This window comes from Calidris pugnax, unplaced genomic scaffold (genome assembly GCF_001431845.1).
Source record: "Calidris pugnax isolate Ruff unplaced genomic scaffold, ASM143184v1 scaffold12, whole genome shotgun sequence".
NCBI lineage: Eukaryota > Metazoa > Chordata > Aves > Charadriiformes > Scolopacidae > Calidris > Calidris pugnax.
The window spans coordinates 957758-981661 of record NW_015090767.1 but is presented as its reverse complement, the minus strand read 5'-3'; the positions used below and the strand labels follow the sequence as shown (position 1 = coordinate 981661).

At 37.8% G+C, this 23904-nt stretch overlaps 1 protein-coding gene across 1 annotated transcript in view; it reads left to right on the top strand.

Annotated features, from left to right (window-relative positions):
* ADGRB3 (adhesion G protein-coupled receptor B3) overlaps positions 1–23904 on the top strand; it is a 450308-nt gene that overhangs the window by 240193 nt on the left and 186211 nt on the right. Inside the window, exons 13-14 of the mRNA XM_014937019.1 lie at positions 9918–10064; positions 10774–10849. Of these exons, the coding sequence (XP_014792505.1) occupies positions 9918–10064; positions 10774–10849 (223 nt within the window). The remainder of the gene's footprint in view (positions 1–9917; positions 10065–10773; positions 10850–23904) is intronic.

Here is a 23904-nt window from a genome sequence, read left to right as displayed (position 1 = left end):
AAACAATGAAAGGGGAAAAAAAAAGCCATTTTCTTTACAACATCCTGTAAAATACTGTTTGTTGGGTAACAATGCTATAATCAGGATATGGTGGGGGAAAAGGATAATATAAAACAGCACTTTTTGGTTGTCCAGTTCTCCAGGGAATGATTTGTACTAAGAAAACCACCTTGAATGTAGATTATAATTTGTAAGTGCTCAAAGACTGTTGGAAGGCAAGAAATGTTGGTTTGGTTTTTTTTCTGGCTATCTCCTGGGTCTGACTGTGGAGATAATGACAGTTATCCCAAATACGGCAAGGCAGTAATAGCAAAACTGGACTCAGATATAGAATACTTGATGCTGAATGATTTTGCAAGACAAAAATTGTAATTATTTTTTAACAAGATTTGCAGAAATTTTCAGTACATTAATAGCTTCTCTGGCACATAAATTCAGTCAGTCTGTGTTAGTGCTTTCAGGTACAGGAAATTAACTGAAGCAATTATGTTATGTTGTTGGGTCGCAAAAGCTCTAGTTCAGTAGCAAACAAAAATTCCATCTCTGCTTCTTATTTCCATATTTCACGTTTGTGATATTCCATTTAAAAAGAATTCACCATGATTTTTATGAAATAACATGAGCAAACAGTCTGGAGTAAACTCTTTCTTTTCATTTTATATCACAGATATAGTTGTGTTTTCTGGAGTATTGCACATTGTAGAAATGAATTATAACTTTATAGAGCTTCTACCTACAGGCAATACTTCCAGGAAATAAGGGTTGGTTAGCCAAAGCAGTATAATTTCAGTTTGGGGGACTCCTGAATAAAAATTTCATAAACACACTGCAATGAATGGCATAAAAAATTAAAGAAATAACAATAACAATAAAGGCAAAATTCGTATTGGAATGACTGTAGGAGAAAATAGGTTGCAGATAGGATGTAGGGCCAAAGAGAGAGCAGAGTTATATCAAGTGTATATATTAGCAATGCAAATGTTGCAGAGCCAGGCATGATGATGGCTCCTTTTGATGACATCTGTCGTGCCTCAAGAAAACCAGAGAAGATGTTTTCTTATTCGCGGTGTGTTCTACAGATTAAATGTCCAAAGTAGTAGTTATCATCTCCTGCATGTAAAAGCAGAACTGAAAGCACTGTAAAGGCTTCTGAAAAGCTGATCCGAATACAAACAGACTTTTTAAGAATTAGAAACCTATCTGCTGCAGGTATAACACTGTGTTGTATCTGGGGTTAAACATTTTGACCAGAATCTATGATTAACTTTGGCACTGATCTCAGGAATAACGTGCATACCTTTTATGTCCTTGGTCACAGGCAAGGATTAATCCAATATTCCTAAAACTCAGTTTAAGCTGACTATGCAATACATATAAAATTCAGATTTTTTTAAAACCCTGAGAAGGCAAGCCAAACAATATGAATTAAGCATCTCTATCTTTTTCTGCCAACTGCAGTCAAAATTAATGGACATACAAGGCACCTGAATTCATAAAGGGGAAGCAGTAATGGTATAACATTTTACTTAGCAGACTACTTGCCTGTTGGTTTTCATTCCTTTCTTAGCTGCTTGGATCTTTTTGATTCCTCCTCCCACTACTTCGATCAACACGAAAAGTTTCTTGTTTAGGGAGAGTGGGAGGGAAGAAGCAGGGGATGCTGGAGAGGGGGTGACCAGAATTGGATAACAAGAGTTGAGCACAAGGTCCACATGCCACAGTGATTCATGTGATTGCATTATAACAGCTCGTAATAACCACGCTCTGCCAGGCTTTATAGGCCAAATTTTCTAGTTAGAATTTTTTAAAGCGTCTCCTCATTGTGCAGTTGTTTTATTGAAATTACCGTAATAGCTCTGAGATATTTCTCCTGAGTTGTAAAAGTTAATTTAGAATTCAACAACGTGAAGAAGTAAATCAAACTCAGTCTAATTAGTATTACTTAGTACTTATATTGGATGAGCGTCTATATGTCCCACTGAGGGACTGAGTTTTCGTTGTGCCATGCATGATGTAAACAATCTAAATAAAGCATGTATGCATTACCCTGACAATTAGATTTCACAGTACCCCAGGACAACTTTTTACAGTCCCTTAAGCAAATCTTAATCCGCTTTATCTCCTCCGTGGAGAACATTCAAGTTGAATTAACACATGCCTCCAGAAAACAAAGATCTAGTTATGAATTCCTGTGAGGAAGGTTGGAGTCATGGATTGAACATGAAACTGAGACACAGGAGACCTGTGTTTCTGTAACAGTTCTGTTTCAGATTTTCTGTATGACTCTGCTCAAGGGTGTCCTGAAGGCATTTAACCCGTAGATGTTGCAGCACCTGCTTATCAGATGCTGGGTTCAGGGAGAAGCAAGAGTGCACTGCTCTGTGAGGGAAACCAGAAGGCAGCAGGGCATGCACAGTGGCCTCACTGGCAAAGACAATGTCCTACAGCACCCAAACACGAAGAGCAGAGGTCTGTGGTGTTAGCCAGGCCCAGCTATTACTCCAGATTACCTGACAAGTCCATAGCAAGAGGCAGGTCTGACATCAAGCCAGGAGGTCAAGTCACAGTGTCAGGGTCAAGATCTGGTCCAGTGGTGGTACTCAGCTAACAGTCCACTGGTGAAAAGGCAGGTCCAAGGGTGCTTGACCTTAGTGCCAAATCTTCAGACCAAAGTTCAAACAACCAAAATACATGGCCATGGATAGTCACAGCTGATTGAGCTGAAGCGTAGCTCCTGAGTGAAGGGGCATGGACCCCCACTTCTCACAGCCCTTCTCACAGAAGCTGACCTGGTTTAGAAAGCTGCATCATGTCAGAGCTGGTTCTGGACATGGGCAGCTAAAGCTGTAGAGGGGTGTGTGTGATGGGGGTGCCCTGGTTTATTACAGCTTGGTCTCCAGGTGGAATAGGAAACTCAGAATGGAAGATATCCACTAGAGAAGTCATTTGATGCTGACCAGGAAGTACTGAGATTATGGCTACATTCTTTCTCTCTCCTAGGTTAGTAGAGTCAAGAATTTAGCAAAGCACTAATTTGAGACGCCTCTCAGTTATTGGGATGAATTAAGCAAATCTGCCTTTCTTCTGAACCCTTACCTTATGTATTGTGCCTGTTGTGAAATGTATATTTAAATACGGTTTTGCACCTCCTTTCCTCCTAGATAGCTTTTGAGGATCTTACCTGCTGCTCTCTCTAAGGTCTTAATCTTAATGGAGCTGAAGTATAAAGAAAGCACCGAGGCACTCCAATTGGAAGGCTTCTGGGAAGACACATGGAGAAATGTATCTATGCCTGGTGAATTGCTGTAAAAATGAGGGCCACCTGCAAGGATTTCCTCCATATCTGTTTCCCAGCATAGGGCTTTAATCAGGCTCTACATTTTAGGATTCCCTAGCCACTTCCATACTTCCGTACTACTAATGTTCCAAGATTCTATACTAGAGTAATTTCTCTCAGTTTTAATTTGCTTATAGTTGTATCTGAAAGTTCTTCAAGATGCCATTTTGTGTGATTACATGACCTTAGTGATGGAAAAATGCTTGGTTTCTGCACCTTCCCTGTGCAGTCAATCTAAAATGAAGTTGCAGGTGGCCTTGCCCCCTCAGCATTACCATGGTTTTCACTTTTATGTCTGTAACATTAAAACTCATACACTTAAATGCCAACTCATTCTATCTCCTGCATCAGCCTCTAGCTTCTGACTTGCTTTATGTTGAGTCTTTCTTTTCCTTGAGAAGTGCTTTATGACAAGGCAAGAGTTGCTAAGGGATACCTTAGTCTTTGTAGTGTGAATGCACACTAATACCAAGAGTTAAAAAAAAAAAGGCTCAGAGTACCTTGGATGTGGCTCGGGGTTTCTTTGGCTGTTCGTGTCTTCATCTTCTTCAGTGTAACTCCCAGAAGATGGAGTTGTCTTCTAGTTATTGAAGTACTGCCTCCTGCTGTGCTTTGTTTAAAGCAATTTTCTGAGTAACCGCATTTATCAGGAAGCATTCGATGTATCATGAGAACACATTTGCTTCTGACTGCTCATAAAAAAATTGTTTACATTTCCACTAGTTCAGTCGGATTTTCTTCAAACTTGTAATTCATATCTGAAAATTTAGAAGTGATTTTGTTCTTTATGTTCCACGTTAACCATCTGCAAATAGCCATATTCATCTCATAGTACACATTAGTAGTAATTAAATAGTAAAAATGATGTAAAATTATAAAAATTCAAAGATTATTCTTTTTTTCCCCTGGGGGGACATGCAGAAATAGCATGGACAAATTCTGTGATGCTATGGCCATTTGTATACTCTAACTCTTTCTCAGGGAGTAATAGTTTCCATAGCATGGACAAATTCTGTGATGCTATGGCCATTTGTATACTCTAACTCTTTCTCAGGGAGTAAACTTTAATAGTTTCCACAATCTTTTTTTTTTCTTTTCTTTTCTTTTCTTTTCTTTTCTTTTCTTTTCTTTTCTTTTGAGAAAGCTTTTATTGTCCATACCAACAGTCGTTAATGCTCTAATTACTTTTCTTTTCTTTTCTTTTCTTTTCTTTTGAGAAAGCTTTTATTGTCCGTACCAACAGTCGTTAATGCTCTAATTAGTGTTTGAGCTTTTAACTTTTTATTTTCCATGTTTATTTCTATACCCGGAACAAGGAAACGTTTGGAAAAATAAGAATTTAAATCTTATTATTTACTTATTTTAATTTTATCAAACCATATTTTTTATCATAACAAATGTGCAATCAAAAACCACTCAATAGAATGCAAATGCATATGTGATAGTTCATGAGTTTTTGGAATTATTATATTCCTGAGTTCTTCCTGAAATACTGAATTTGGTACTGAAAAACAGAAGTAGAGAAAACCAAAAGGAAACACTTCCCTGCTGCCTATGACTGTTTTTTTAATTATGTAAGTAGCAGAAGAGATATAGAGATCTGAGTGTTTATTATATGCATCCTGCCTGAAGCCATGCTGCTTTCTGACTCATCCTAAATATTATACTGGTCATATTATTGGTATGGAAGCATATTGCTGGCATGTCTTAAAGGGTTTTGGGAACATATTCAAACATCATACAGTTCTGTGATGTTTTTGCGTCTTTACTTGTGCTTCATATGGTTTAAAGGACTGGAGGGGCATGCAAGTTCAAAGCTGAAATGAGTTCATTAATTCCTTATCACTGATAAATGTATTATTTTACAACAAAAAGGTAACAGGTAGTTTTGTAGTTGCCAATACAATACTATGTATTGTCTATGGAATACAAAAGAGAAATATTCAGAGATCACTGTTAAAATAGCTTCTTAATTAACGTAAAGCACTGTTCTTAACCTTCAAAACAGCGAGCCCATTTAAGGCACAGTTTGCTTGACACCAAAGGAAGGACTCATGCAGAACTCATGCCTGACTACTGAAATATCTATGAAATAACTATTTCTACTTCTGCCCATAGCAGTAGTGTGTCTTTCTGCCCAAAGCTTGAGTAGTCAGAGGGCAGCTGCTATGGGCTGATGAGCTTCAGGGATGCAAGTGCACAGCAGGTTTCTAGGGACATCCCTCTCTTGCCTGCCCACGCAGCAGGAGGGTGTAAGAAGGTTCTAATTTATGAAGACATTGTTTCTGTGTTGATAAACATAAGAAATACTAGGTATGTTAAAATAGAATTTCTTAGGAGTGTTTTTCTGACACTTGATTGATGGTTCACTGCAGGGATATTCCATTAATATTATTTGCAGAGAGAAAATTACCTGGTTGTTCCTCTTATGTTCATATAAGAGGATGTCACTTCACCACAGCCCTTCTGTTATAAGAGGTGGATTTATCTTTGTACTGAGAGAAGGATATTCAAGGATACCAGATCATCAAGCCTTCTCAGATGCAGAGTTCCATAGCAAACCTGCAGATCCACAAATTGGTCGCCTGGAAAAGGGGATTTCACCATTTGTGTTTGTGCAGATTGTCTTTAAAAATAATGGGGTTTAAGTGGATAGAGAAAATCTGTTATGAATATCATCTTCAATACGTCTATCTGGCTTTTTTGAGCCAGGCAAGACTTTGTTCCCCATGTGTCCAACATAAGCTCACTTAAATAAACTGATTTATTCTATACAAAAAATCCCCAAAGGTTTTGCATTTAGGAGAAACAGAATAATTCTAAAATATAGAAATATGATTCTAATTTGGTCTTCTTAACAGAGATGTTTGCAGATATACTCAGTATTCTGAATTTTAGCAGAAAAGTCCTTTCATATTTTTTATTCTGAACATCTGTTACAATGTTCTGTTCATGACTATTTTACCCAGATAAATGTATCCGTAGCTGTCCAAGAAGGGCAGCATAAAATCCTCTGTCTGAAAAATCAAAACCTCTTCTGTGATGAACTCAAGTTTACTAAATGCTGAATAATATATGTCTAGTATGCTGTCAATGGACAAGTCAAAATAGGACAGGAAAAGAGCAAATGATGCTGCTAATACGCATAGCTAGTCTCTTTTGTCTGTGACTGAAATTCAATCAAATTCAGAGTTCTACTTTCTTGCTCTAACAGGGAGGGTTAAGCAGGAACTGACATTATATGCTAATCCCACAGGTTTCTGTATCTGGTTTTCCAATTCAGTCAAGGCACTGATGCCTTTTAAACCAATTAATTCCCTTTCCTCTGTATCCTAAGTGATTGTAAATTAGGGATCAACATGGTTACTGTGCTGTAAAGCTCAAAAAACACAGAATGTTATCATTTACAAGAATGGAGAATCAGAGTCAGTGTTGTGTCCTCTTTTGTAAATCCATGAATGCTACAGAATTCAGACTCAGATTTTGAACATCTTTTCTAAAGTTTTTGGTTCAGCCTTTGATAAAGATAGGGATCAACTGTTTAATTTGTCTTGTGTTGTAATTTTAAAACCTCAATCTCTACAGTGAGAGCTTAAGTTGTGTTTAGTCCATGAGCAAACATCCAGGCATTTTTCTGTTGTGCCTTTCAGTCAATCCCATTTCCTGTCCTAAGCTGATAATATTTTTCAAGGGGCTGATTCTGAAACCTTACCTGTTTTGGTTCAAGACAAGAAGCTAATAGGTAGATACTAAGGAGAAGGGGAAGATGAGTCATGGCACTTATTTGGTTGCTTTATTTTCTATTATTTAGCAACCCAGATCAGTCAGAGAGCTACTGGAAGTTGCACGAGGCAACTTAAAACTCATTCAGGGTTCTAGGAAACAGCAATACATTACAGCTTCTCTATTTTAGGCCATGATCTACAAGGACTAGCATACAAGAATTACAGTATTTTTATTTCTCTCAGGATTTTCTTGACACATTAATTAACCGCTTTTGGCCTGCTCCAAATAAACTGCTTAGGTATTGTTCACATATTACTGTGTTTAATGAGCTTATTTGGATTGTCATGGAAAATTCTCCATTCCTATGAGTTTGAAGTTAAGCATTTCCAAAGATATTTTATTTTACTCAGTGAGTAGGAGCAGTTAGTAGTTGCCAATTCTGAAATTTTGAGTAAAACACTATTGAACAGGCTGTCTGCAACTGCAGCATGAAAATGAAATAAAGACATAAGGAGATGTATTTGTAAAGGATATTAAAATGAAACCATTCGGCGTCAAAGCAATTACTAAATTGATTAGACTAGACTGCTTAATCAGATTTTTCTGAATCAATAATTATCAGGGAGTCATCAAATATGTATGTGTTCTGATGTGTGATTGAAGCACTTTCTTGTAATTTATAGCAATGGGCATCAAAAGAATCCTCAAAGAATTCTCCAAAAGCGGGGTTTCTCCTGTGTTCCAGGGTCTAGCTAGGCAATGGGCTTGTTTGACTGCGAGTAGAAGAAAAACTTGTCTGAACCAGGAATAGAAATATATAAACCATATTATGGCTTATATTTCTTGCATATAAACCATAAGCCAAATGTTTAGGTTTCGTGTTTATGCTTTGTGTTATTCATCACCTAAATATTAACAAATATTTTGGAGTCTTTGGTTCTAAGTAGTGCTTAGGTAACACAATAAATGGCCCTACTTAAAATACAGAGATAGAGAGAGTCCAGATAGGTACTATCCTATACCCTCACTATTTATCCAGTCCTAAAATGGTTGTCAGTTTTGCAGAGTGAATTCCACTGAATGACATTGATTTCCTATTTCAATAAAGGGACCTGTCATCCGAAACGTGGATGAAGTATTAAGGCACTAGCTAATTAGATAGATAGATAGGAAGATAAACAGATAAATACTGTACAAATAAAATAAAAAGAAAAAGTCTTATACAGACTGTAGTTTATTTTGAAAATGAAATAAGTGTGGATTTAATTTTATTTGTGTGGAAAATAAAATTCTTTTTAGATTTTGAGAACTGTGGGAAAAATCCATTTTTACAATGTTAATATATCCTGCATAACCATTGATTGTACGTGAGAACACTCCATCCATTTTATGCCCCAGTAATTCTGAAACACCTGAACTCTTCTCCCTCCACACACCACCTGAAAATTCACAAGACTAAGTATCCCTTTAGGGCAGCCAATTTGAGCCCAAGGGGGTTGTAACATTTTAGAGTTCTGGTGATAGTTTTGTGATGGAAAGCCTGAAATAACCTCAAATACCACCTCACTAATGTGAATCTATAATACATAACCAGTCTAATCTGAAACTAAGAGTCAGTTATCAAGGAGTACATCTGTAGTGTTTATATTATTAACTTCCTAATTTTCCTCTTGTCTTGGATTTGAATTACAGTTTCCTTTGAAATAAAATCCACTCTTGAGGCACCGAATGGTTTTCTACTTTAATTTTGCTGTTCTGATTTCTTTTCCAGCTGCCCGCCACTGTCTTTATATTTAAGCCCCTTGCAGAGTCCTTGCAGTGTAATCATTATGTAGATCAAAGTATAGTCCTGGTGTCTGGACTCTTCCAGCTACATTTGCCTCTTCTTAAATTGGGTAGAAGGAGCATTGCAGAGGAAATGGCTACTGACAATGGCTATCCATGGCTGTCAAAGCTCACATGAAGAACAGAGCTGGTGCTCCAAATGTGGTGTTCCTCATCTCTCTGAGCGGGCAGAAACTTGCAGCCCTCTTAGTTCCTTAAAAGTACTTTGAGTCTTAGTAGACGCTGACAGTGTTGCCATGGAGTCATCCTTAGATTTCACAGCAAAGCTGAAACTGATTCCCAGATAATAGCCCAGTTAGGAAGCAGAGAGAAAATGAGGATGAGTAAACAAAATTCCAAACTGCCTATTATTAGATTTGATACCTATTTCTTCTGTCTTTCTGTAAATGCTACGAGTGTAGTAGTGATGTTCTTTGGGCATCTGGACTTTTTTTAGTTGGAAAAAAGATAATTAAGAATTCAGAATGGGGATTATTCTTTCAAGAAAAAGAAATCAAGGGCTTACCGCATTATTCTCAGTTGTGTGGAAACAATGAGGACTTTTAATATATGAGTCTCTGTAAGGGGTCTATCTTGAAATTGTGCCTGTATAGGGGATATATGATTGCTTCATTAGCCAGCATCTAGCAGTGATGTTTCCCAAAGCAATTTGCAGCATCCTCTTCCTTTCATTGTCACATTTGATCATTTTAGAATTTGCTCTGAAGACACAATAATGTCCTTATGTGTGAATTTCAGGGTATAAGACAGTACACTCAATAATCCCTGTTAAGAAACTTAATCAGACTCTGACTGAAAAATTATATGATCAATGCCACAAAATTAATCCATAGTAGAACTTTGTAATAAATGGAACATTACACTTTCTGTGCCAGTTAGTTTCCTATAAATTCCTGCGTTGCTTGAAATGTATTATTAAACATTTTTGTTATTGCTGTACTGTTACCATCGGTTGATGCTTTACAGTATGAAACATAATTTTGTTTGATTTTGTGATTTCTCTTGCTAGTGGCTAGCATTCAGAAGCTCCCTGCTGCATCTGTTTTAACCGACATCAATTTCCCCATGAAAGGAAGAAAAGGAATGGTTGATTGGGCACGAAACTCAGAAGACAGGGTTGTCATTCCAAAAAATATTTTCACTTCTGTGTCAACAGGTAAAAAAGCATATCAGCATGTTAATTTTGTGTTAGCTTTAACAAGGGAACTCAGAATCTTTGTCTCATAGGACCACTGTATGATATAGAAGGGGTTATTTTATTCATCAAAAGAAATCCAGTACCCACAGCTTCTCAGAGCGAAGTGATGGGGCTTAATTTCAGCAGCTTGAACAAAAATTGCTGCAGAAATCCTACATGTTATTTTCAAGGCCTAAGAGCCAATGCTTAGTGATTGTGTGTGGCATTGTGCCTGTGGTGGTGTGGGGTGACCTGCACAGCTCTGCTGAACCCCCTGAAGCTGCTCCACTCCAACAGCCTGGGCCATTCCAATAGGTGACCTGAGTTTTACTAAAGGGTGCTTACAACTTAAAAGTATTGTTGCAGAGCAGATCTCTGACATCGGAGAATTTACTTTCTAGACATTAAACTCTAAAGACAATCTCTGGGGATACTTAAATATAAAGGTAAATAAACTAACATGGATGTCAGTAAACAATGATGGATCTTCTGAAAATGTGATTTATTCTGATATATTCCTGGCAGTACTACATCTTCATGACAGACTTCCAGGATATGATTCAAAATGATGATGGTTTATTTAAAGTAAAATTTCTACTGGAAGGTAAATGGTATTCACGGTTTTTTATGCTGATGAAATCTTGGGAAAGAGGGCTTAAAAATCTTTTTTTTTCCTTACTCTTTTCAGAACTAGATGAATCAACTGTATTTGTACTTGGAGCAGTGCTATACAAAAATTTAGAACTCATTTTGCCCACTTTGAGGTAAGAAATTTCATAAATACAATATGAATTACACTATTTCAGTATCATAACCATGCTACGTGTCAGGATAAAAGCAGACAACCAAGATTGTTTGCATATTGGTATTGTTGGATTACTTTTTTCCTGTTATTTAAAATATCCATGTGTATATTTGGTTTTCCTCCGTGCTTAGTCATTTGTATGATGGAAATAGCATCAAATTGGTTCAATTTGTCTTTTACGTAACCTATATTAATCCTAATTGCGTTCAATTAGAAGTATGCACACTGATGTACATTAGTGCTCAAGCCACTTGTGCTTCAAACTACTGTTTTCCAGTGAGTACAATTGGTAGGTCAGTCAAGAGGGCCATACAAATTCATAGAGAAATAGGAGGGTCTCTCTTTTCACTTTTTCCTTCTGTACTTGATAACAGACAACTTTGGAAATAAACATTCCTCCCCTCCCTCCTTCTCAAATTACTGCTTAAGATAATTTCATGGTCCATTAATACTACCTTATTTCACGTGATCCTGTGCACCCTTGGGCTACTCATGTCCTATTGTGGTGAAAGACATGGGTGCAGCTTGTATCACAATAGCTGCTAATGAGTTCACAAGAATTTGAAAGGATAGTAATTAAGAAGACACCAGATCACCTTTCCCTACTCTCTTTAAGCACAACTTCAGAATTTGAAACAAATGATGACAAAACAAAAGGGGTTTTTTTGCCAAAATCCATTTGAAAACAAAAAAGATTCAGCCCTAAGAAAAAACCACACCACTTCCCAATAAAGTAGGAGCGGTCTCTGCAATGAGTGTGCAGTGTTGGGGCCCGAAATCTCTCAGAGGCAGAGCACAACACAAATAGTGAAGTCCTGGCAGGAGACCTGAAGGCCTGGGGAGCACTGGTAAGAGCCGGCTGTACTTAAGGCATGGTAGAAATGACAGCTCATCCACTTCTGAAATGTCACTCAGCACTTTCCATTTGTTGTGCCAGTTCCTGAAATTAGCCAGGAAGGAAGAGATGTGTGTGAGAGAGATTTTTTCTTCTCTTCTCCCATATTCAAAGAGACAGAGACTAATGGCTTTTGTAGTTAGTCCTTTTTGGCAAACCTTGGAGACAACCTGCCAATCCCAGGAAAGCATCAAGGCAGCCACGTACCACCTTTATATTGTAAACCACAATCTATGATCATGCCTTTTCAGCTCTTATATGCCAATAGTTTTCATGTACAGAAAGCAAGTATGAACCTTGAATTCTGCATATTGGCTGACGTGAAAATCCTTTCAGGGCTTTAATTTCATCCATTAGAAAAGAGAGATTTATAGGCCTTACTAGCTTTTCCCTAGAACCAGTCACATGTCAAGAAGCAGGAATAGGGGCAAAACAGGGACATAGAATTACAGTAATTTAAGTACTACAGACTATGAGAAAGTGCATCTCAGTTCCCAAATGTTTTGCTTTCATCTGTTCTACTTTTGGCTGGTTACTGATGTACACAGCAAATTTGACCATTGCTCTGTACAATTCAGTTCATGAGCTCCTAAAGCAAAATGGTCCAATAATCTATGTATATCTATTCATAAATGAAATCTTTAGAAATTCAAATATGAAGATAGCCCACTTTGCCTCTGAATATGTTCGGCATTGTTTGATTCCAATTCTCAGCTGCCCAGGAAAAGGAAACGAACATATTACTTTCTCTTATATATGAGTAAGGAATGAAAGTCTTTATTAATCTGTGATGTAAAAATATAGTATATATTCCCCTATATACCTCTGGTCTCTTCTTTGTTCAGAGTACAGTGCCTCAGTACTTCCCTGCACTTCTTTAGTATTTGTAATGAAATTATACTGAAACTTTTACAGCTTACATCTCCTACCTCATGAGGAAGCGTATCATGCTGGATATCTTTGCCCATGGCAGTCATATTAAAAATTTGATCTCATGACTTTAAAATAGTACCTCAAAGTTGGCACATTTTCTGACAGTTTTCCTAGAAACATAGAATCATTGAACAGTTTGAGTTGGAAGGGACCTTCAAAGACTATCTCACCCATTGCTGCTACTGTCAGCAGGGACACCTTCAACTCGATCAGGTTGCTCAAAGCCCCATCTACCTGACCTTGAACACTTCCAATGATGGAACACAGCTTCTTTGGGCAAACTGTTCCAGTGTCTTACCACCCTCATTGTAAAGAATTTCTTCTTTATGTCCCATCTTAATCTACTCTCTTTCAATTTAAAACCATTACCCCTCATCCTATCACTACATTCCCTGACAAAGAGCCCCTCCCCAGCTCTCCTGTAGCCTACTTTAGGTATTGGAAGGCTGCAATAAGGTCTCCCTGGGGCCTTCTCCAGGCTGGACAACCCCAACTCTCTCAGCCAGTCCTCATAGGAGAGGTGCTCCAGCCCTCTGAGTATCTTTATGGCCAGCCCTCTGAGCATCTTTATGGCCCTCCACTGGACTTATTCCAACAGGTCCATGTCTTTTCTATGCTGAGGACTCCAGAGCTGGACACAGTACTCCAGGTGGGGTCTCACAAGAGCAGAGCAGAGTGGGGACCGTTACCTCCCTGAAGCTCCTGGCCATGTTTCTTTTGATGCAGCCCAGGATACAGTTGGCCTTCTGGGTGGCAAGCACATAGTGCTGGCTCACGACCAATTTTTCCTTCAATAGTATCTCCAAGACCTTCTCCTCAGGGCAGCTCTCAACCCATTCATCCCCTGGTCTATATTGGTATTGGGGACCTTAAACCCTGGTGCAGGACCTTGCACTTGGCCTTGTTGAACTTGAGGTTCACAGAGACCCACTTCTCAAGCCGATCAACGTCCCTCTCTTGGCATCCCATCCCTCAGGTGTGTCAACCGCACCACTCAGCTTGGTGTCACTGCAAACTTGACAAACTTGACAACCTGATGAAAGAGTTAATTTTTACTGGCAGCAATCAAATATCCAGAAAGCTTTACTACTTCCCATGTGATTTCAGTCCCTGGCTTTACAGGAGTTAGGGTGGGAGTAAAGTAAATATTTGATTGTATGACACCTGGTTTTTGTAGTTTTCAGAATTACAAAGGTGACACACATTCCCATACATTCCTTAACATCAGCACTAAAAGAGATGCAAGCTTCTGTATCAGCACGAGGAACTTCTTTGTTTAAAATAAACATTCAAACAAATAAATAATATCTTAGTATATCTTTTGGGAAAATGTTTCAAAGCACCTACCAGAGAATCCCCATCTGGTACATCACAGGTGTCCTGTGAGCAAAATGAGGATTTCATTATCTAGGGCAGCCTATACAATATATTTCACAAACTCCAAAATTAGCTGTATTTTACCATATGGGCTTGATTTTTCTTTTTTTTACTGGTATAGACTCTGTTAAAAGGAAGTCTTGTAAACACAGTATGAGATGAAACTTGGCAATTACATTAATATAGAGCTTTTTGGATAAAGTGTTTAAACCTAGTGGCACATATATTTTATTCAGAGAATGTTTTCAGGACTGTTTAAACAAAAGGTTAGGAAAAAGAGAAGGTCTTTATTCTTCCTTATGAAAATATTTTTTTTTTTTTCTTTTCTTTTCTTTTCTTTTCTTTTCTTTTCTTTTCTTTTCTTTTCTTTTCTTTTCTTTTCTTTTCTTTTCTTTTCTTTTCTTTTCTTTTCTTTTCTTTTCTTTTCTTTTCTTTTCTTTTCTTTTCTTTTCTTTTCTTTTCTTTTCTTTTCTTTTGAGAAAGCTTTTATTGTCCGTACCAACAGTCGTTAATGCTCTAATTAGTGTTTGAGCTTTTAACTTTTTATTTTCCATGTTTATTTCTATACCCGGAACAAGGAAACGTTTGGAAAAATAAGAATTTAAATCTTATTATTTACTTATTTTAATTTTATCAAACCATATTTTTTATCATAACAAATGTGCAATCAAAAACCACTCAATAGAATGCAAATGCATATGTGATAGTTCATGAGTTTTTGGAATTATTATATTCCTGAGTTCTTCCTGAAATACTGAATTTGGTACTGAAAAACAGAAGTAGAGAAAACCAAAAGGAAACACTTCCCTGCTGCCTATGACTGTTTTTTTAATTATGTAAGTAGCAGAAGAGATATAGAGATCTGAGTGTTTATTATATGCATCCTGCCTGAAGCCATGCTGCTTTCTGACTCATCCTAAATATTATACTGGTCATATTATTGGTATGGAAGCATATTGCTGGCATGTCTTAAAGGGTTTTGGGAACATATTCAAACATCATACAGTTCTGTGATGTTTTTGCGTCTTTACTTGTGCTTCATATGGTTTAAAGGACTGGAGGGGCATGCAAGTTCAAAGTAGAAATGAGTTCATTAATTCCTTATCACTGATAAATGTATTATTTTACAACAAAAAGGTAACAGGTAGTTTTGTAGTTGCCAATACAATACTATGTATTGTCTATGGAATACAAAAGAGAAATATTCAGAGATCACTGTTAAAATAGCTTCTTAATTAACGTAAAGCACTGTTCTTAACCTTCAAAACAGCGAGCCCATTTAAGGCACAGTTTGCTTGACACCAAAGGAAGGACTCATGCAGAACTCATGCCTGACTACTGAAATATCTATGAAATAACTATTTCTACTTCTGCCCATAGCAGTAGTGTGTCTTTCTGCCCAAAGCTTGAGTAGTCAGAGGGCAGCTGCTATGGGCTGATGAGCTTCAGGGATGCAAGTGCACAGCAGGTTTCTAGGGACATCCCTCTCTTGCCTGCCCACGCAGCAGGAGGGTGTAAGAAGGTTCTAATTTATGAAGACATTGTTTCTGTGTTGATAAACATAAGAAATACTAGGTATGTTAAAATAGAATTTCTTAGGAGTGTTTTTCTGACACTTGATTGATGGTTCACTGCAGGGATATTCCATTAATATTATTTGCAGAGAGAAAATTACCTGGTTGTTCCTCTTATGTTCATATAAGAGGATGTCACTTCACCACAGCCCTTCTGTTATAAGAGGTGGATTTATCTTTGTACTGAGAGAAGGATATTCAAGGATACCAGATCATCAAGCCTTCTCAGATGCAGAGTTCCATAGCAAACCTGCAGATCCACAAATTGGTCGCCTGGAAAAGGGGATTTCACCATTTGTGTTTGTGCAGATTGTCTTTAAAAATAATGGGGTTTAAGTGGATAGAGAAAATCTGTTATGAATATCATCTTCAATACGTCTATCTGGCTTTTTTGAGCCAGGCAAGACTTTGTTCCCCATGTGTCCAACATAAGCTCACTTAAATAAACTGATTTATTCTATACAAAAAATCCCCAAAGGTTTTGCATTTAGGAGAAACAGAATAATTCTAAAATATAGAAATATGATTCTAATTTGGTCTTCTTAACAGAGATGTTTGCAGATATACTCAGTATTCTGAATTTTAGCAGAAAAGTCCTTTCATATTTTTTATTCTGAACATCTGTTACAATGTTCTGTTCATGACTATTTTACCCAGATAAATGTATCCGTAGCTGTCCAAGAAGGGCAGCATAAAATCCTCTGTCTGAAAAATCAGAACCTCTTCTGTGATGAACTCAAGTTTACTAAATGCTGAATAATATATGTCTAGTATGCTGTCAATGGACAAGTCAAAATAGGACAGGAAAAGAGCAAATGATGCTGCTAATACGCATAGCTAGTCTCTTTTGTCTGTGACTGAAATTCAATCAAATTCAGAGTTCTACTTTCTTGCTCTAACAGGGAGGGTTAAGCAGGAACTGACATTATATGCTAATCCCACAGGTTTCTGTATCTGGTTTTCCAATTCAGTCAAGGCACTGATGCCTTTTAAACCAATTAATTCCCTTTCCTCTGTATCCTAAGTGATTGTAAATTAGGGATCAACATGGTTACTGTGCTGTAAAGCTCAAAAAACACAGAATGTTATCATTTACAAGAATGGAGAATCAGAGTCAGTGTTGTGTCCTCTTTTGTAAATCCATGAATGCTACAGAATTCAGACTCAGATTTTGAACATCTTTTCTAAAGTTTTTGGTTCAGCCTTTGATAAAGATAGGGATCAACTGTTTAATTTGTCTTGTGTTGTAATTTTAAAACCTCAATCTCTACAGTGAGAGCTTAAGTTGTGTTTAGTCCATGAGCAAACATCCAGGCATTTTTCTGTCGTGCCTTTCAGTCAATCCCATTTCCTGTCCTAAGCTGATAATATTTTTCAAGGGGCTGATTCTGAAACCTTACCTGTTTTGGTTCAAGACAAGAAGCTAATAGGTAGATACTAAGGAGAAGGGGAAGATGAGTCATGGCACTTATTTGGTTGCTTTATTTTCTATTATTTAGCAACCCAGATCAGTCAGAGAGCTACTGGAAGTTGCACGAGGCAACTTAAAACTCATTCAGGGTTCTAGGAAACAGCAATACATTACAGCTTCTCTATTTTAGGCCATGATCTACAAGGACTAGCATACAAGAATTACAGTATTTTTATTTCTCTCAGGATTTTCTTGACACATTAATTAACCGCTTTTGGCCTGCTCCAAATAAACTGCTTAGGTATTGTTCACATATTACTGTGTTTAATGAGCTTATTTGGATTGTCATGGAAAATTCTCCATTCCTATGAGTTTGAAGTTAAGCATTTCCAAAGATATTTTATTTTACTCAGTGAGTAGGAGCAGTTAGTAGTTGCCAATTCTGAAATTTTGAGTAAAACACTATTGAACAGGCTGTCTGCAACTGCAGCATGAAAATGAAATAAAGACATAAGGAGATGTATTTGTAAAGGATATTAAAATGAAACCATTCGGCGTCAAAGCAATTACTAAATTGATTAGACTAGACTGCTTAATCAGATTTTTCTGAATCAATAATTATCAGGGAGTCATCAAATATGTATGTGTTCTGATGTGTGATTGAAGCACTTTCTTGTAATTTATAGCAATGGGCATCAAAAGAATCCTCAAAGAATTCTCCAAAAGCGGGGTTTCTCCTGTGTTCCAGGGTCTAGCTAGGCAATGGGCTTGTTTGACTGCGAGTAGAAGAAAAACTTGTCTGAACCAGGAATAGAAATATATAAACCATATTATGGCTTATATTTCTTGCATATAAACCATAAGCCAAATGTTTAGGTTTCGTGTTTATGCTTTGTGTTATTCATCACCTAAATATTAACAAATATTTTGGAGTCTTTGGTTCTAAGTAGTGCTTAGGTAACACAATAAATGGCCCTACTTAAAATACAGAGATAGAGAGAGTCCAGATAGGTACTATCCTATACCCTCACTATTTATCCAGTCCTAAAATGGTTGTCAGTTTTGCAGAGTGAATTCCACTGAATGACATTGATTTCCTATTTCAATAAAGGGACCTGTCATCCGAAACGTGGATGAAGTATTAAGGCACTAGCTAATTAGATAGATAGATAGGAAGATAAACAGATAAATACTGTACAAATAAAATAAAAAGAAAAAGTCTTATACAGACTGTAGTTTATTTTGAAAATGAAATAAGTGTGGATTTAATTTTATTTGTGTGGAAAATAAAATTCTTTTTAGATTTTGAGAACTGTGGGAAAAATCCATTTTTACAATGTTAATATATCCTGCATAACCATTGATTGTACGTGAGAACACTCCATCCATTTTATGCCCCAGTAATTCTGAAACACCTGAACTCTTCTCCCTCCACACACCACCTGAAAATTCACAAGACTAAGTATCCCTTTAGGGCAGCCAATTTGAGCCCAAGGGGGTTGTAACATTTTAGAGTTCTGGTGATAGTTTTGTGATGGAAAGCCTGAAATAACCTCAAATACCACCTCACTAATGTGAATCTATAATACATAACCAGTCTAATCTGAAACTAAGAGTCAGTTATCAAGGAGTACATCTGTAGTGTTTATATTATTAACTTCCTAATTTTCCTCTTGTCTTGGATTTGAATTACAGTTTCCTTTGAAATAAAATCCACTCTTGAGGCACCGAATGGTTTTCTACTTTAATTTTGCTGTTCTGATTTCTTTTCCAGCTGCCCGCCACTGTCTTTATATTTAAGCCCCTTGCAGAGTCCTTGCAGTGTAATCATTATGTAGATCAAAGTATAGTCCTGGTGTCTGGACTCTTCCAGCTACATTTGCCTCTTCTTAAATTGGGTAGAAGGAGCATTGCAGAGGAAATGGCTACTGACAATGGCTATCCATGGCTGTCAAAGCTCACATGAAGAACAGAGCTGGTGCTCCAAATGTGGTGTTCCTCATCTCTCTGAGCGGGCAGAAACTTGCAGCCCTCTTAGTTCCTTAAAAGTACTTTGAGTCTTAGTAGACGCTGACAGTGTTGCCATGGAGTCATCCTTAGATTTCACAGCAAAGCTGAAACTGATTCCCAGATAATAGCCCAGTTAGGAAGCAGAGAGAAAATGAGGATGAGTAAACAAAATTCCAAACTGCCTATTATTAGATTTGATACCTATTTCTTCTGTCTTTCTGTAAATGCTACGAGTGTAGTAGTGATGTTCTTTGGGCATCTGGACTTTTTTTAGTTGGAAAAAAGATAATTAAGAATTCAGAATGGGGATTATTCTTTCAAGAAAAAGAAATCAAGGGCTTACCGCATTATTCTCAGTTGTGTGGAAACAATGAGGACTTTTAATATATGAGTCTCTGTAAGGGGTCTATCTTGAAATTGTGCCTGTATAGGGGATATATGATTGCTTCATTAGCCAGCATCTAGCAGTGATGTTTCCCAAAGCAATTTGCAGCATCCTCTTCCTTTCATTGTCACATTTGATCATTTTAGAATTTGCTCTGAAGACACAATAATGTCCTTATGTGTGAATTTCAGGGTATAAGACAGTACACTCAATAATCCCTGTTAAGAAACTTAATCAGACTCTGACTGAAAAATTATATGATCAATGCCACAAAATTAATCCATAGTAGAACTTTGTAATAAATGGAACATTACACTTTCTGTGCCAGTTAGTTTCCTATAAATTCCTGCGTTGCTTGAAATGTATTATTAAACATTTTTGTTATTGCTGTACTGTTACCATCGGTTGATGCTTTACAGTATGAAACATAATTTTGTTTGATTTTGTGATTTCTCTTGCTAGTGGCTAGCATTCAGAAGCTCCCTGCTGCATCTGTTTTAACCGACATCAATTTCCCCATGAAAGGAAGAAAAGGAATGGTTGATTGGGCACGAAACTCAGAAGACAGGGTTGTCATTCCAAAAAATATTTTCACTTCTGTGTCAACAGGTAAAAAAGCATATCAGCATGTTAATTTTGTGTTAGCTTTAACAAGGGAACTCAGAATCTTTGTCTCATAGGACCACTGTATGATATAGAAGGGGTTATTTTATTCATCAAAAGAAATCCAGTACCCACAGCTTCTCAGAGCGAAGTGATGGGGCTTAATTTCAGCAGCTTGAACAAAAATTGCTGCAGAAATCCTACATGTTATTTTCAAGGCCTAAGAGCCAATGCTTAGTGATTGTGTGTGGCATTGTGCCTGTGGTGGTGTGGGGTGACCTGCACAGCTCTGCTGAACCCCCTGAAGCTGCTCCACTCCAACAGCCTGGGCCATTCCAATAGGTGACCTGAGTTTTACTAAAGGGTGCTTACAACTTAAAAGTATTGTTGCAGAGCAGATCTCTGACATCGGAGAATTTACTTTCTAGACATTAAACTCTAAAGACAATCTCTGGGGATACTTAAATATAAAGGTAAATAAACTAACATGGATGTCAGTAAACAATGATGGATCTTCTGAAAATGTGATTTATTCTGATATATTCCTGGCAGTACTACATCTTCATGACAGACTTCCAGGATATGATTCAAAATGATGATGGTTTATTTAAAGTAAAATTTCTACTGGAAGGTAAATGGTATTCACGGTTTTTTATGCTGATGAAATCTTGGGAAAGAGGGCTTAAAAATCTTTTTTTTTCCTTACTCTTTTCAGAACTAGATGAATCAACTGTATTTGTACTTGGAGCAGTGCTATACAAAAATTTAGAACTCATTTTGCCCACTTTGAGGTAAGAAATTTCATAAATACAATATGAATTACACTATTTCAGTATCATAACCATGCTACGTGTCAGGATAAAAGCAGACAACCAAGATTGTTTGCATATTGGTATTGTTGGATTACTTTTTTCCTGTTATTTAAAATATCCATGTGTATATTTGGTTTTCCTCCGTGCTTAGTCATTTGTATGATGGAAATAGCATCAAATTGGTTCAATTTGTCTTTTACGTAACCTATATTAATCCTAATTGCGTTCAATTAGAAGTATGCACACTGATGTACATTAGTGCTCAAGCCACTTGTGCTTCAAACTACTGTTTTCCAGTGAGTACAATTGGTAGGTCAGTCAAGAGGGCCATACAAATTCATAGAGAAATAGGAGGGTCTCTCTTTTCACTTTTTCCTTCTGTACTTGATAACAGACAACTTTGGAAATAAACATTCCTCCCCTCCCTCCTTCTCAAATTACTGCTTAAGATAATTTCATGGTCCATTAATACTACCTTATTTCACGTGATCCTGTGCACCCTTGGGCTACTCATGTCCTATTGTGGTGAAAGACATGGGTGCAGCTTGTATCACAATAGCTGCTAATGAGTTCACAAGAATTTGAAAGGATAGTAATTAAGAAGACACCAGATCACCTTTCCCTACTCTCTTTAAGCACAACTTCAGAATTTGAAACAAATGATGACAAAACAAAAGGGGTTTTTTTGCCAAAATCCATTTGAAAACAAAAAAGATTCAGCCCTAAGAAAAAACCACACCACTTCCCAATAAAGTAGGAGCGGTCTCTGCAATGAGTGTGCAGTGTTGGGGCCCGAAATCTCTCAGAGGCAGAGCACAACACAAATAGTGAAGTCCTGGCAGGAGACCTGAAGGCCTGGGGAGCACTGGTAAGAGCCGGCTGTACTTAAGGCATGGTAGAAATGACAGCTCATCCACTTCTGAAATGTCACTCAGCACTTTCCATTTGTTGTGCCAGTTCCTGAAATTAGCCAGGAAGGAAGAGATGTGTGTGAGAGAGATTTTTTCTTCTCTTCTCCCATATTCAAAGAGACAGAGACTAATGGCTTTTGTAGTTAGTCCTTTTTGGCAAACCTTGGAGACAACCTGCCAATCCCAGGAAAGCATCAAGGCAGCCACGTACCACCTTTATATTGTAAACCACAATCTATGATCATGCCTTTTCAGCTCTTATATGCCAATAGTTTTCATGTACAGAAAGCAAGTATGAACCTTGAATTCTGCATATTGGCTGACGTGAAAATCCTTTCAGGGCTTTAATTTCATCCATTAGAAAAGAGAGATTTATAGGCCTTACTAGCTTTTCCCTAGAACCAGTCACATGTCAAGAAGCAGGAATAGGGGCAAAACAGGGACATAGAATTACAGTAATTTAAGTACTACAGACTATGAGAAAGTGCATCTCAGTTCCCAAATGTTTTGCTTTCATCTGTTCTACTTTTGGCTGGTTACTGATGTACACAGCAAATTTGACCATTGCTCTGTACAATTCAGTTCATGAGCTCCTAAAGCAAAATGGTCCAATAATCTATGTATATCTATTCATAAATGAAATCTTTAGAAATTCAAATATGAAGATAGCCCACTTTGCCTCTGAATATGTTCGGCATTGTTTGATTCCAATTCTCAGCTGCCCAGGAAAAGGAAACGAACATATTACTTTCTCTTATATATGAGTAAGGAATGAAAGTCTTTATTAATCTGTGATGTAAAAATATAGTATATATTCCCCTATATACCTCTGGTCTCTTCTTTGTTCAGAGTACAGTGCCTCAGTACTTCCCTGCACTTCTTTAGTATTTGTAATGAAATTATACTGAAACTTTTACAGCTTACATCTCCTACCTCATGAGGAAGCGTATCATGCTGGATATCTTTGCCCATGGCAGTCATATTAAAAATTTGATCTCATGACTTTAAAATAGTACCTCAAAGTTGGCACATTTTCTGACAGTTTTCCTAGAAACATAGAATCATTGAACAGTTTGAGTTGGAAGGGACCTTCAAAGACTATCTCACCCATTGCTGCTACTGTCAGCAGGGACACCTTCAACTCGATCAGGTTGCTCAAAGCCCCATCTACCTGACCTTGAACACTTCCAATGATGGAACACAGCTTCTTTGGGCAAACTGTTCCAGTGTCTTACCACCCTCATTGTAAAGAATTTCTTCTTTATGTCCCATCTTAATCTACTCTCTTTCAATTTAAAACCATTACCCCTCATCCTATCACTACATTCCCTGACAAAGAGCCCCTCCCCAGCTCTCCTGTAGCCTACTTTAGGTATTGGAAGGCTGCAATAAGGTCTCCCTGGGGCCTTCTCCAGGCTGGACAACCCCAACTCTCTCAGCCAGTCCTCATAGGAGAGGTGCTCCAGCCCTCTGAGTATCTTTATGGCCAGCCCTCTGAGCATCTTTATGGCCCTCCACTGGACTTATTCCAACAGGTCCATGTCTTTTCTATGCTGAGGACTCCAGAGCTGGACACAGTACTCCAGGTGGGGTCTCACAAGAGCAGAGCAGAGTGGGGACCGTTACCTCCCTGAAGCTCCTGGCCATGTTTCTTTTGATGCAGCCCAGGATACAGTTGGCCTTCTGGGTGGCAAGCACATAGTGCTGGCTCACGACCAATTTTTCCTTCAATAGTATCTCCAAGACCTTCTCCTCAGGGCAGCTCTCAACCCATTCATCCCCTGGTCTATATTGGTATTGGGGACCTTAAACCCTGGTGCAGGACCTTGCACTTGGCCTTGTTGAACTTGAGGTTCACAGAGACCCACTTCTCAAGCCGATCAACGTCCCTCTCTCTCCAAGACCTTCTCCTCAGGGCAGCTCTCAACCCATTCATCCCCTGGTCTATATTGGTATTGGGGACCTTAAACCCTGGTGCAGGACCTTGCACTTGGCCTTGTTGAACTTGAGGTTCACAGAGACCCACTTCTCAAGCCGATCAACGTCCCTCTCTTGGCATCCCATCCCTCAGGTGTGTCAACCGCACCACTCAGCTTGGTGTCA